Source organism: Echiichthys vipera, assembly GCF_963691815.1.
Source record: "Echiichthys vipera genome assembly, chromosome: 18".
NCBI lineage: Eukaryota > Metazoa > Chordata > Actinopteri > Perciformes > Trachinidae > Echiichthys > Echiichthys vipera.
Genome location: NC_139843.1, coordinates 5348023 through 5362265, shown reverse-complemented (window position 1 = coordinate 5362265; position 14243 = coordinate 5348023). Strand labels below are relative to the sequence as shown.

Sequence of the window (14243 nt, the reverse complement as noted above, 5' to 3'; positions counted from 1 at the left end):
AAAGAATGCACAGGTGCAACTAATGATGACGACGACGTCTTCTCCTTGTCATTAAGAAAGTTGAAGTGCACTCATTCATTTAAGTGGTTACACCTGTGATGGATGAGGCCTCTTTAGATGTCACCATATATATATATATATATATATATATATATATATAATATGTGTGTGTGTGTGTGTCTGAGTTCATTTTGAGCACATTGCCCTGATTATATTTCACTTAATTACATGCAAACTGCAGAAACAATGTAAAAATAAAAAGTACAAACAGGCATAAACCTAACTATAAAAGCAAAAAGCCAATAAACTGAATGAATAAAAGGGTTCAGGGCGCCAAGTGTGATATTCTAAGGATGTGTGAAACCCTAAATGAGTGAAACTGGGCTCCCCCTTCAATGCAACGTGGTGTCAAAGGGATAATTAAACTTGCACAACAGCAGGGATCGAGTTAATGGGAGGAGTAAATCAGGACAACACGCCTGTTAAACACGTTCCGCAAAGCTTCCAATCCAGTCGGCTGTTCCTCTGCGCAGGAGCCGGAGCTCTGCGCCCCTGAGCCGCCACACGGTCCTGACAGCGCTCCCCTTTTCTCTCCGGTGACCGTTTTAGTTGTTTTTATTTGAGAGAGAGTCTGGAGAAGCAGAGGTTTGGTGAGGATGATGGATGCGGCAGCGGAGAGCCGGCTGGAGAGGAGCAGCCACACGGCGTTCATAGACAACAACACGCTGTATGTCTGGGGAGGCTACCAGGTGAGAAATGCACCTGAGCAGGTAAATCTGCATTTGAAAGGCTCTGTTACCTGTTTCTGTTTGGCCTTTGGGAACTTCATGTGTGCTCCGGTTACTCCTGTATCAAATGAAGGCTCTGTTGTTTGTGCAAGAGCATGCTCCATTTAACAGTTTAACGCTTTAATGCACAAAAACAAGCTGATGGAAATCCTTAAACACCACATGTTTACAATATGGCTGCACACAACAAGTTTGATCGTCTTCTTGATTAATCGATTCGTTGTTTGGTCTATAAAATGTTGACCAGGGTCCTTAAATGCTCCAGAATCCTCAAAAATATTAATTTTACTGCTATGGAGGAGGAAAAAACAGCCAAAATTCACATTTAAGAAGGTGAAATTAAATAATTTTTGTTTCTTTAAAGAATGACTTATTTAATTGTTGAAGTTCTAGTTTGAAAAAGCGCCTGAATTTTGAATAAACTGCTTGAAATTGAGGTTATTTAGTTAAACGAGTGTCTATTTACAGACATTTTGAAACTTTTGCTGTTTTTTTTCCTTTTTAATTTGTCACAAAACATATTTTTGGTCGTTTTTTAGCACAATTGCATCTAATTTAATGTGACGAAGAAGTGAAATCCTCTGTATACTCTGTGCTGTATAAATATGTAATTTACCGCAGCCTTGGGGCTGGAAAAGCCTTTAACTGTACCATGACATGATAGAAAAGTGCTTAAATTTCACTTTGGAAAAGTTGTAGTTAATCAGAAACGTCCAACCAAAGCTAATGCATCTAATTAAAATTAAAAAAAACCCTTAATGAAGGTTGTCATGTTCATTTTTGGTTGAATGCTGTCATTTTTACTGAAGGGTGTTCTTAGTATTTTGTCCACCCTTAGGCCACTGATCTAAGTGGGCTGAACAAACACGCAGCACAATGAACCCGTTCACACCTTGAAAATTACCCTGAAGTTGAAACGAAAACATAATAACCTTCATGACTGGAAGCGTTCTATACATCTGCATATAGAGAAACACAGTCGACCTGGAGAACCTGCAGAAACACTCGACTGGGTGGCAGAAGGAACATGTTTGAACAAAGGAGACATTTCTTAGACGTATCTCGTTGCATCCTGATATCTACACGCACAGGAGTCATTCTGGAGCATCAGATTTGGATGTTTGAACCAAACATCACGTCCACTTTCTGTCGGCTTTAATCAGCTGCTAAAGAGCACAGCGTGTTTACTCTATCTCCTCTTGTTTTCTCTGACAGGTGGTTGCTGTAGAGGACGTCATGTTGCCCAGTGACGAGATATGGCTCTGTGATTTAGACAGCGGGGCGTGGTAAGATAGGACAAATGCTCTCTTTTCATTGGTTGATATGATCACTGTCACCTTGACACTATGGATGTTTAGTTCTTTTAAAAAAAAGCTGCAAACAAGATACAGTAAGTGTGCAGAAGGGGGGGAGGGTTTGCTAAAATTTCCAAGACACTTAATTGTCGTGCTAACCTTCTCCCAATCTAACTTTGGGTTGTTTACAATATTTTCCTGTTGTGTTTCTGTGCGACAGGGAGCGGAGGGAGATCGCCGGTGATAAACCTCCAGACTTATCGGGCTTCTGCGGCTCTCATGTTAACAGCACGCTCTACATCTTTGCGGGGTGCGGCCCCGTTGGATACACGAACCAGGTGAGTTCCCGTGGACGACCACAAGTCTCTTTTGTTAAAGCAGCTGTTTTTCTGAAAGATGAATACCTGACATTCTTCTGTTCTGTAGGCTTTTCCAAAATCTTCAAGAACTCTCGGTCCTCTTTCTGCTGCATGATCATTTTTCTATGTTGAGACCCCAAGTTTCTAATCAAAGCAAAGATGGGTGGAAAACATGTTCTTGCACAATTTGTGGTGTTGTTTGATACAAAATAAGGCATTTTAGAGATGCATTTTGTAGAAAATAAGTGGCTGCAGCAACTTGAGAGATTAAAAAAAGGTATCGTGCAGCAGACAGAATATTCTTTAGCCACGTTAGTAACCTGGCTGTCTGAGGACCTCCAGTATTATTTGCGTTTAGCTGTGAAAAGTCGTTAGCCATCCAGACCTTAATGGCAGTCAGACCGCGTCAATGATGATGATTTTGATTATTGAAGTTCCCCACGTATCCATGAAAGGAGGTTGACTGGAAAAATGGAGTAACTCTACCTCCGGTACAGTAGTTGGCGCTCCACCAACATACAGCTGGACTGAATACGTAATGCTCCATTTTTTTTGGGGGTCAAAAGTCATGGCCACGGAGTGCTGAGCATGCACAGACCAGAAACCCGACAGTAACCTGAATGCGCGGATAATCGAGGAACTGAAGGAGTTCTCTAGGTCTGTTAGAATATAATCGTTTTTTTGTTGTTTTTTTTTAAACTGCATGTAAACTCACTGACTGGGTTTAAAAACATACAGCCAGATGTCGTCAGCGTAACTGTGATATGAGAAATGTATGCAAATAATATTGGACCCAAGATGGAACCCTGAGGCACACCAGGAAAGATGTTTTAGACATGTAGGTACTAAGGACACAGGCAAAAGTTTTATCTGAGGGATGGAACGAGAATCAGTCCAGGGCGAACCCCTAAAGGTGGTGAGCGTCAGCGAACAGTTGAGCATGTTTACTTTACAGCGGAGCCGGTCAGTGAGAGAAGGCTTAAGTGAATCAGTACACATTGATATTGAATACAAACCTGTCAGGTAAGATTGAAAATGGATAAATGTGCCTGTGACCCAAGAACCCCACTGTTATAAAAGACTTCTGTAAAACTGCACAGAAGGTCTATTTGGACTCTTTCTTTTATGAATGTTTATATTTGTAGAACTTTACAGATGCAGACACACATGCTAGTTGGCCGTCTGATGTAGTCTTTGTGGTGTGTTTGAGTGCAACTTCTCAGGTGACACAACAGCCAGTCTACATCGCCACTTGTCTTTGAAGTTGGGTTGGTGTGTCGTTATCTACAGTAGCAGTAAAATGCAGTTTTGCAAAGCTCATACCAGAGTGCTGATTATCCAGCTTGATCATCTGGTTTGATGGCGGTCTGAAACAGGCAGACACACTTTACAGAGGTTTACAAGAACAGCTTTGAAGACGAATCTGAAAACAAAACTGAGAGGGAATAGTAGACCATCTTAACCGTGGGCCTTCTTTAAGCGATTCAGAGCCTCTGCAGCTTTTGAAGGATTTGTCATTTTTTATATTTCTCATCTGTTGATAAAGAGACTCTGATGGTTTTAACCCTCCTGTCTGTAGATGTACAGCGTGGACCTCACAGAGTCGAGATGCTCGTGGAAGAAAGTGACCGACACAAAGGGAACGACTCCCTCACCCCGAAACAAACATTCCTGCTGGGTTCACCGAGACAGGTCAGCGTGTGTGTGTGTGTATGCTCATTTGATTTCCTACAGAGAACAAACGGCTCCACCTGAGCTTCCCAGCAGCGGTTCACACCTTCAACACAGGGACTTTTCACTGGTCCTTTTGCATTTTAAATCACAGCTCTGCAGGAGGAAATGTAGCATTAACGCCTCAAAGGTTTGTTTTATTCAACTGAGGCGTGTTTTGAAGCAAATAAGGGCGCACTCACACTGTCCTTCCGCACCGCGACCCGGGCTTTAGGGTACTTGTCCCCCCCCTCCCTCTCCCCCCGCGCCCCAGCCCCGTTTGTACTCACACTACCTGGGCCTTGGATCTTTCCGTAGACCTCGGAGTTTTTGTGCGTCTTGTCGACTGTTTTTGAATATTTTCCTCCGACCAAATCTGCAGTAAACACTCCACCTCCACATCACACCAACGTGAACCTTTCACCGCCGTTGTTGTTGTTAAATGGGCCATGGTCCGTCCTTCTATTTTCTATGTCGAACAGGCGCACATAAATTACGTCGTAGGCTTCGTGCTCATACACGTGCGCACGCTCGTGCTCTTACATGTACAAACGGCTCCGCTAAAGCCCACCATTTTCAAGCGGGGCGTGGGTTGTCGGCTGTTATGAGCGGAACGGGTGCACTCACACTGCTTAAACGTACTAGGCTTTAGATGAAAAAACGGTTTTGGCCCGGGACAGAACGACAGTGTGAGTGCGCCCTAAGAAAGGAACATGCATTTAATCTGATTTTTCTTTTGGATTTTCACAAAAGTACTTCACTTTTTTTCTAGTTTTACATGTGAATGAACTCAAAATCCACTACTTTGTTCTTTTCCTGGTGCAGATTAATCTACTTTGGTGGATATGGATGTAAGACGATAGGGGAGGTGCAAAATGCATCAACGTCAAGCTTCCTCATGGAAGAGATGTCCTGGGTGAGTATTTAACAAATCGTTCAGTGATGACTTAACTGTTCATTGACTGATTTCTGCTGCACGAAAAACTTTAGCATCTTGCTTGTTTTGTTCTCGTATCCCTTTTTTAAATGTCTTTTAGGCGATAATTGGAAACACGTTATTTAGGTGCTGGGGCTGGAACAATGAAGTCAGTGTGTTTGACACGCACACGGCTACGTGGAGCACGCCAGAGACTCGGGTGAGTGGAGCATGAGCACTTGAGTGGGGCTGGCTAGTTGGGTATGGAGGAAAAAGGTGTCAAAATCATAAATATAAAAATGTGGGAAATTTGTAATGTTAAGCATCCATTTTTGTGTTCCCAATAAAATATTTTAAAATGAATAAATGTAGAAAAAATAAATATACAAATATCTAATAATACATATATAAAATAAATTAATTGGGGAATCAATGCAAAAGTAAACAAATAAATAATCAAATTAAAAAGGATGTCACATCAATTCATTTATGCCCCTTTATTTTTAATTGGGCAGCTTCCATCTTCTGTATTTTAGCACTTTTTCTGTTCCATATTCCCTTGTGCATTTCCTTTTTAGACAAAAATATGTATAGATATTTTTTTATCTACCATATGTATGTGGGTTTGCTTTTGATGTTCTGTCCAGGGTCCCACTCCTGCCCCCAGAGGCTGCCATGCCAGCGCCCTTCTGGGGAACAAAGGTTTCATCTCTGGTGGCGTGGTGAGTTGGCGCGGTATAAAACGGCACATAGCCACAAATGTGTAAACACTTCTGCAATGTGACGAGGCCCCCGGCACAAAGCCAGAACTATTAAGAAGTGGTTTTGATTAAATACATGCCTGCGGGGGCTGGTTGGGTGAGATGCTCAAGTGTCTGCATAAGTTTGGCTGTGTCTGACATTTTAAACGGGTCACATTTTTTGACTGTGCATGCTCAGTGCTTAAATGAGTCAACGGTGTCAGGACGTTGCTTAAAAACGAGTTTGTGTGTGTGCAGGAAACGGCCGGGTTGGACATGTTCTGCTTAGACCTGGAGACCTGGACCTGGACTAAATTGTAAACCGTCCTTCACTCTTTCTCATACGGTATTTTCATTTATTTAGATGTCTCTCTGTTCCTGTGATGGACTGACGTGTGTTGCATTCTGCTACTTTCCACCAGTGACACCCCTCCGTCCTGTACGCCTCTGGGGCGCTCCATGTTCACCATGACGCCCACGTCCGGTCACACGCTCTTCATTTACGGAGGTCTCGGCACGGACGGAACAACGCTCAGTAAGTGTCCGCCACAGAATAAGTACCACTGTGAAATGAATCTGCATTTAACTTTACTCCAATTCTCCATTTTGTTATTGTCATTTTATTTTTATTCAATTGTTTTTTGTCTTTGTAATTATCTTGCATTTTTGTGGTTGTTTTGTGTCTTTGTGGTTGTTTTGTGTCCTTTTTCTAGTCGTTTTGCATCTTTCATGATTGTGTCTGTAATTATCTTGCATCACTTTGGTTGTTTTGCATCTTTTTTTTGGTCGTTTCTATAAATATTAACTTCAAACGGAGGCTCTGGCCTCTGAACTGACAGTTTATCTGCATATTATTATAATAGTCTTAATCCATCCGTCTTGGATACGTGCGCCAAAGGTTGAAGGACCCTCTTAGTTCTTGGTTGTAAACACAAATGACATCAGCTCCCTGTGGTTTAATCTGTGTTTTGTCATTGACCCCTGTTAGATGATGCTTGGCAGTTTAACACGCAAAAGAAAGAGTGGAGCAAGAAGACGCACCCACACAAGGACAAGCCCAGGTACCTAATCTGTCATTTAGAGTTCATTTGAAGTATCTTTCCTCTTGAAGTTTATCTCATAATGGTTTGAAAACGAGTTTCGATTGTTCCTCTTATTCACCTAAATGTTGGTCCTCCTCAGAGTGTGTCACACAGCGTGTCTGGGGAATGACAACGATGTCGTCGTGTTCGGGGGGAACAGCAACATGTCCATCCTCATGGACTCGGTATGTGATGAGAAAACTTATCAGAGCTCTTTTTTTCCCCACTTTAATGTGAAAATGAGGTCTTGGTGAGTAGAACATTGCGACAGCTTAACTTTTAAACCCCTCGTTCCTTCTGTAATGTTTTTTTAACTTAAGTCATTTGTCAAATGAACCAATTCTAGCTCAGCCAGAACAAGTGTTGCATAAAGAAAGCTTAAGGGATTTATTTAAGTAGTCACAGTTTGAAGTGCATGCATAATATGTGTTGATGATTTCACATGCAACAAAAACAGGACTGTGAGGAAAATGGGAAGAACAAGGTTGCAAAAAAGAATAAATCTGTCAGAGAATAAGAAAATAAATGTGGAAATATATTAAGGAAAAAATAAAGAAATGCATGTTGAAATATAAAGATGATGCATTTTTATATTTTTATTTCTTTATAGGGAAAAGAAAAATAAATAGCACAAAAATGAGTAAACTGCACATAAAATGTAGATTCTTATTCTTTTATATTGTTTTTTTCCTGTTTATTTCCATTTATTTTTAATATTTACTAATTATTCCTCACATTTTAATCTTGTTTTTTTATGGCACTCCATAGAAACAGGACTGGATCGTCAAAAATGTTTAGGTGTTTAATTAAATCCTGTAAAAAAAAAAAAAAATGCTGCCTCGTTGTGAAATTGCTGAAATAATCCCCTCGGCAGAATGTACCACAAAATAGCCTTTTCATGCAGTTGCGGTGGTGGACCCTCTGACATCCGTAGAGAAAGTTTCACCCACATTTTGCTGCTTTCAGCCCATAAAAAAATACTTTTGCACCTTTTTTATAAGAGGTAGAAAATGCCAATATTTCCTCAGTCCTCATTATGTTCAAACCTCATCAGGTGTCTGTTGTGATGGCTCCACAAACGCACTGCAGAGACGTGTTCGTGTTTCAGACCCAGCCGTACTCCCTCTTCAGGTATGTTGAACTTTCCACCCGTGGGCTCTGAGTTTGGTTGTTTACGCTGCAGTCGGCCTCCTCACATGACCCTGTTGTTCCTGCTGCACATTGTGTACGTTTGAGCGCATGTTTGCATGCCGTCTGCGTTCACACACGATTAAGCAGGTTTAACATAGTCCACAGGGACATTTTAAACACTTGGAGCTATTTATACTCTCTGTATATGTGTGTTTGCACGTTCGCATGGTGTTATACTGATGAGCTTTACGTTGTTGTTATGTAGAGTTGGGAAATAGGCTGCGGCATGTTTATGTGAGACTATAATGCCACCAACCTGCCAGGGACTGCAGATTAAAATGAGAATGTTTGGCTAAATGTGACATTTACACGTTGGACATCTTAATTAATATTCATGGTCCCTTCTTAAATTAAAGATAAGAGTCAGCAACTCAGTGTCCACACCAACTGTCTCTCCTTTGGTTTCTGAGTAATGGTGTTGAATATTAAACTGAAACATGATGTGAAGTTGACCCGTTTGGATATAAAAGTCATCATTTTATCCTCTTAGACATTTGAGTTAAATGTTGTCGTCATTGAGGACAGTGGGAATTCTTGAGTTACGGACAAAGTAAGTGACCTTTTGACCTCGTGATCAAGTTTGAAGACGCCAGCGAAGGCTGGTGCGAGGCATAATGAACAGTTTGCCTTCTGCAGAGCCAACGTTTTACGTGGCATTTTATTATAAGCCCCGCTGTTGGTCCCTTTTTGTAGGTCTGATGAGATTAAAAATATTCTAACAGTTGCTTGACTTGCATTTCGATGTAATACCGGACGATGTAATACCGGACAATCCTACCCTCACCTGTGGTCATGAAATCTGGGTCATGACCGAAAGAACGAGGTCGCGGATACAAGCGGCCGAAATGTGTTTCCTCAGGAGGGGGGCTGGAGTCTCCCTTAGAGAGAGGGGGAGAAGTTCAGCATCCGCGAGGAACTCGGAGTAGAGCCGCTGCTCCTTTGCGTTGAAAGGAGCCAGTTGAGGTGGTTCAGGATCATCTAGTAAGGATGAACCCTGGACGCCTCCCTAGGGAGGTGTTCCAGGCACGTCCAGCTGGGAGGAGGCCTCGGGGAAGACCCAGGACCAGGTGGAGAGATTAGATCTCCACACTGGCCTGGGAACGCCTCAGGATCCCCCAGTTAGAGCTGGTTAATGTGGCCCGGGAAAGGGAAGTTTGGGGTCCCCTGCTAAAGCTGCTGCCCCCGAGACCCGACCCCGGATAAGAGGCTGAAGATGAGATGAGATTAAAAAAAATACTGCTGTACAGGGTGCGGTATTTGTGCTAAACCCTCCACACAATTAGGACTCTTAAATGCATGCCAATACGTCACAAATTGCGCTGAGGCTTCACAGAAATTATGACGCCAAGTAAACAAAGTGCACAGAGACAGAAAGGATCCGTTATGAAGCAGTGTAGACGGAACAAACACTGAAATCAAGGAGGGTGGAAACGACGTGTTAATGGTCGTACTGTGGGCCGACACTTGAGTTTACTGTAGTTTAATAGTTTTGGAGCATCTGAACGAGCTTTGTTTGTTTCTCGTCCTCTCTAGATTATGTGAAGACCTCATAGGAAGAAACCCGGAGCAGTTTGGGAAACTTCTGAAGTGGCTGCCGTCAAAGCTACACAACAAAATCCAGAAGCGAGTGGCGTTTTTCTCCGTTGCCGCGCCCGTTTTCTCAGCGTGAACAGGGCCGTGTGTTCGTCTTTGTTTTGTTTTTTAGAGTCTGAGCCAGCCAGTTATTACAAAAAATGTCATATTGATTTGTGTGTTTAATGATTTAAAAAAAAAGAACATAGTTTTAACTTAAGATAAATGTTTTTGCCTTATTTTTAAAGACCAGTTTAGATTTGGTCAAATTTTACTGTGTAGAGATTTGATGTGAAACCTGTTTCTGAATAAAGGTATTGGTATTGTTATGGAGCTTCTGCTACTTTATACTTCATTTATTGTTTTTAATCCACTACATTTATTAAATAGCTTTCTTTTAATTCACATTACAGATTCAGATTAATACAGAATGTAATCAACATTATGACTGACAAAACTGTCAATGCGTAGTTTGTATTTGTACTTTTACTATATTTTGTTGCCTCTACTTTTGAATTTTAAGTCAAAATGTGAATGCAGGACTTTAAAGCAAGTCTTAAAACAATTAACACAAAGTTAATATTTACTTTTAATTATTTTACTTAAATCAGGAGTGTTCAAAGTTTAAGTGCATATGATCGAGGGCTGCACAGGACACAGATGCATTTGAATTGCAAACTCTAGCTAACAGCGTTAGCATTGATGATGGCATTACTGTGACACTCGTCAGGTGTCTCTTCAGCTCTTAAGCAGCGTATTAAATGTAAGCGATGAGCATTGAAATAGACTGATGATGATTCGAATATAAAGGGTTCATTTTAGCGTCACGTTCAGGGGCAACCGTCGATCTGAGGTGCTTTGATCAATATATCAAACAAGTGATTTTAGAAAACAACTCCTGAATTATTTGGTTGTTCAACTGCAGAAAATGTCAAATTATTATTCTGCCGATTATTTTCTCCATTAATCGTCTATAAAATATCAAATAGTTTCTGTTTCTTTAAAATCTTTTGTCCAGAACCCAAACATTTTCAATTTAATATGATATAAAAACAAGAATTCTCCATATTTGAATGGCAGAAAATAGCATTTTCTGCCATTTTTGCATGAAAAATTACTTGTTGGCGTTTTTTTTTTGTTTTTTTTGTCAATCAACTAATGATTAGTCGACTAATGTTGCAGCTCTAGATTTAAAACTTGAATGCAGCAGTTTCTTTAGGGCTGCACATAAAAAAAGTAAATGTTACCTGATTTATCTTAGCATACGTGTGAAGTATTTGGTAAACTAAGTTTATTGTAAAATATTTCTTCCGTTTTATGAATTGCTTCCTCTCTTGCTTCCTCTTTTGTTAGTTTCTGTAACCGACACTTTCACTTTTAGTTTGTAAAGTTAAATTTCAATCTGACTAAATCTAATTTAACCACAACTACGGAAGCCCAGAGGGACAAGTGAGATTTGTTTTCCTAAGTCTGCTCTCTTCTGTCTTTATGGCTTAAAAATAAAAGTTAAAGTAATTTGTTTTATCATCTGTAAAAAGAAGTAATGAAGTCTTTTTGTTAGCAAACCCCATTAATCCTAAAAAAAACACCTGCCAAAACTCACTAGAAAAGAATAAATCACACTTTTTGCTTCCGTACGCACCGTTACTTCTTCTTTACTAGAATATTTCTGTAAAAATAAAAAGCAAATCACAAACATTGTCATTTGCAGAAGGTGGTTTTAAGAAAAAGCCTGATTATCGGTTGTGACGGCAGATTCTCGGGACCGCCTGGTGCCTGTTGGTCTCACACGGGTCGGACGTAGTTAGCAGGGAGCAGGCCTCGCTGCCCCGTGCGCTGGTTGCACCCGAACATCCACCCTTCGTCTATCTGCTCCACGTCTAAGAGCATGTCGCCCTCCTGCAGAGTGACTTCATCTGCTTCTGCTGCCGTGTAGCTGTACACTGCCTGGAAGCGTTTCTGTGTAGTTACATCAAACACACAGAGACGCAGTGGAAACAGTTTGATTAAGTTTTAACTGAATTTCCCTAAACACACACTCATGCAACATAATCTGTGCAGACACGACTGCACCGGGAGTTGGCGTACACTCAAACCATACGCATGAATACACACTTTGATTTCTGCAGGAACTTAAACTGAAAAGATTAACTTTGATCATGCAAACATCCTTTAACTCAATAAATACATGTGAATAAAAGTCTGAGAAACAAAAGTGAACAATAAATTACGATTAAAAGCTATGAACAGTCTGGCATCATACACAAAAGCATGTTACATACACAAAGTATGCGGACATCTCAGTCTTTTATTGAGCTTGTATTCGCCTCCTTAGTACGGAGGACGTAAGCGCCTAAAATAAAATAAATTACTCAATAAATACATTTTGACATTAAATGTACCAAAACTTATATTAAAAATAAATGTACATGACAGCTGGTGCTACAGTGGTTAGAGCAGCTGCCCCATGTAAAGAGGCTAAACGTCCTCGAGGCAGCGGCCGCAGGTTCAACTCCGACCTGCGACTCTTTGCTGCATGCCCCCCCTCTCACCCCGTTTCCTGTCTTTATAATAAAAAGTCTTGAAAAACTGCCAAAAAATCTCTTTAGAAGAAATAAATATATAAATGTAGGCATTAAGTAATTGATAAACTTTTACATAAATAGATATTTTTGTTTTAATAAGCTTCTTTCTTGCATTTGTTTGAATGTATATCTTTACTTTCCCCCTTTTGTTTATTTATTTTAGGTTTTTGAATGTATCTTCAAATCTATTTATTGTATATTTTATTTATTTTACTCTTTTATATAATTTTTAATGAATTAAATAATTAATTTCTGTATTATTTTACAGAAGTTTGTGTTTGTCCCTTTCCTGTATTTCCAGAAGAGTGGTGGTTGTTATAGCAACAGACAAATGAATGCCCATTGTTCTGGAGCGGGACGTTTAACAATCACATACAATGATCAGGTGTCCACATACTTTTGGCCACAAAGTGGACGTCTCTGTATCATCCTTACCCCTCCACCAGGTGGTGCTACGGCAGCAGGGCGCATCTGTACGACCGGCTGACTGAATCTCTCAGGGTTGGATGGTTGTTCCTCATCTACACACACACACACACACACACACACACACACACACACACACACACACACACACACACAGTTATACACGGTTAATTAGAGGAGCGTGTCTCAAAAGGTGTAAGGATGTTTCTTACTTTGTCTATTCTCAGGAGGAGGTGCGTCACTTCGAATTCTGCTCTTCTCAAAGTCTTCATGGTACTTTATCTGCACACACACACACACACACACACACACACACACACACACACACACACACACACACACACACGTTTAAACCACATCAGATCTGACAGAGTTGACCATTTTAGGAGGCGCTGAGAGACGATGAGGATATTTCTGCTGCAGAGGTGACAGTTGATAGATTTAAAGGAGAAGAAAGAAACCAACTTTTATCAAACAGCTTATTTTAAAAGAAAAAGATGAAATGTAAAAATAAAAAAATGTGTTAACAGACGAGGACACAACGTCTGGGAAACGAGTGTCCTCAGAAGACCTTGGGAGGAGAAAACACCAGTCTGGAGGAGAGTGAGGGGAGGGGAACAGACCAAAATAAAATATATAACACCGGATGGACTGAAAAAAGAAAGAGGGGAGGGGGGGGGGGTGAGGCAGGAAGGGAGGGAGCAAGGAAGGAAAGGAAGATGAGAGAAAGGAGTGAGGAAGGAAGGAAATGAGAAAGAAGGAAGGAGGAAGGAAGAAAGAAAAAGAAAGGAGGAAGGTGGGTAGGAGGGAAGGAAGAAAGAGAGAAAGGAGTGAGGAAGGAAGGAAGTTAGGAGGAGAGAAGGAAGAGAGAAAGAAAGGAGGAAAGCAGCAGAGAAGGAAGAGAGAAAGAAAGGAGGAAAGCAGGAGGGAAGGAAGGGAGGAAGAGAGAAAGAAGGAAATGGAGGAAGGAAGAAAGAGAAGAAGAAAGAAGGATGGAAAGAAGTTAGAAAGGAAGGAAGCAAGAGAAAGAAAAAGGAGTGAGGCAGGAAGGAAGGAATAAAAGGAAGGAAAAGAAGGAAGAAAGTGAAGGAAGGAAGGGAAGATGGGAGAAAGGAGTGAGAGAGAAAGGATGGAAAATTCCAGGGGAAAAAGAAATTTGTAGGTTTTGTCTTTTTCACATGCAGCTTATCACCCGTCATTCCTTTCTGCAACCAGAGCTCCCATGAGACAAAACAAGTGCCTGTGTGTGTGTGTGTGCCTGTGTATGTCTGCATGCCTCTGTGTGTGTGTGTGTGTGTGTGTGCCTGTGTGTGTGTGTGTGTGTGTGTGCGTGTCTGCGTGCCTGTGTGTGTGTGTGTGTGTGCAGCAGAGTGTCCACAGCTGAGATACTTTGACCATATAGGGCAGCTGCTCCTCAGCGGACGAGGAGAAATGTCTGAAATGTGTCTCTGCAGGATCCTTCAGTTTGATCTAAAGTCCTCTCTCTGGACGTGTGTGAGGGGACAGTGCCTCGACTTTCCGCTTATTTTTGTGTCCCTTAACTGAAACCTTGGTATGAAGACGACAGTGCGTGAATAGC

General features: G+C 41.2%; 2 protein-coding genes across 4 annotated transcripts in view; one reads left to right on the top strand and one right to left on the bottom strand.

Annotated features, from left to right (window-relative positions):
- Positions 1-530: 530 nt before the first annotated feature.
- Positions 531-9976, top strand: LOC310960681 (kelch domain-containing protein 1-like). 2 transcript variants are annotated; one of them, XM_083932443.1, is made up of 13 exons: positions 531-749; positions 2004-2074; positions 2304-2421; positions 4022-4134; positions 4978-5068; positions 5190-5288; positions 5716-5790; positions 6067-6125; positions 6231-6343; positions 6797-6869; positions 6991-7075; positions 7945-8021; positions 9615-9976. In XM_083932443.1, exons 1-13 carry the CDS (start codon positions 657-659, stop codon positions 9748-9750), a joined length of 1203 nt encoding a protein of 400 aa, XP_083788569.1. In that variant the 5' UTR covers positions 531-656; the 3' UTR covers positions 9751-9976. The 2 variants fall into 2 exon arrangements, with proteins under 2 accessions (XP_083788569.1, XP_083788568.1); XM_083932442.1 differs by having other exon boundaries at positions 531-770.
- A 1324-nt stretch (positions 9977-11300) lies between these two features.
- The window catches only part of LOC310961310 (LIM and SH3 domain protein 1-like), a 10563-nt gene continuing 7620 nt past the window's right edge, over positions 11301-14243 (bottom strand). For both annotated transcript variants that reach the window (XM_083933334.1, XM_083933335.1), the window contains 3 exons: positions 12877-12946; positions 12674-12759; positions 11301-11612 (listed from right to left, as the gene is read on the bottom strand). In XM_083933334.1, the coding sequence (XP_083789460.1) occupies positions 11439-11612; positions 12674-12759; positions 12877-12946 (330 nt within the window). In that variant the 3' untranslated portion in view covers positions 11301-11438. The remainder of the gene's footprint in view (positions 11613-12673; positions 12760-12876; positions 12947-14243) is intronic.

What these genes read in the sequence shown, in the direction of transcription:
- LOC310960681 (XM_083932442.1), top strand. Translation starts at nt 657, where the DNA reads ATGATGGATGCGGCAGCGGAGAGCCGGCTGGAGAGGAGCAGCCACACG. An exon ending in GTTTCATCTCTGGTGGCGTG is followed by an intron (nt 5,791 to 6,066) that starts GTGAGTTGGCGC and finishes GTGTGTGTGCAG; the next exon opens with GAAACGGCCGGGTTGGACAT. An exon ending in CAGCCGTACTCCCTCTTCAG is followed by an intron (nt 8,022 to 9,614) that starts GTATGTTGAACT and finishes CGTCCTCTCTAG; the next exon opens with ATTATGTGAAGACCTCATAG.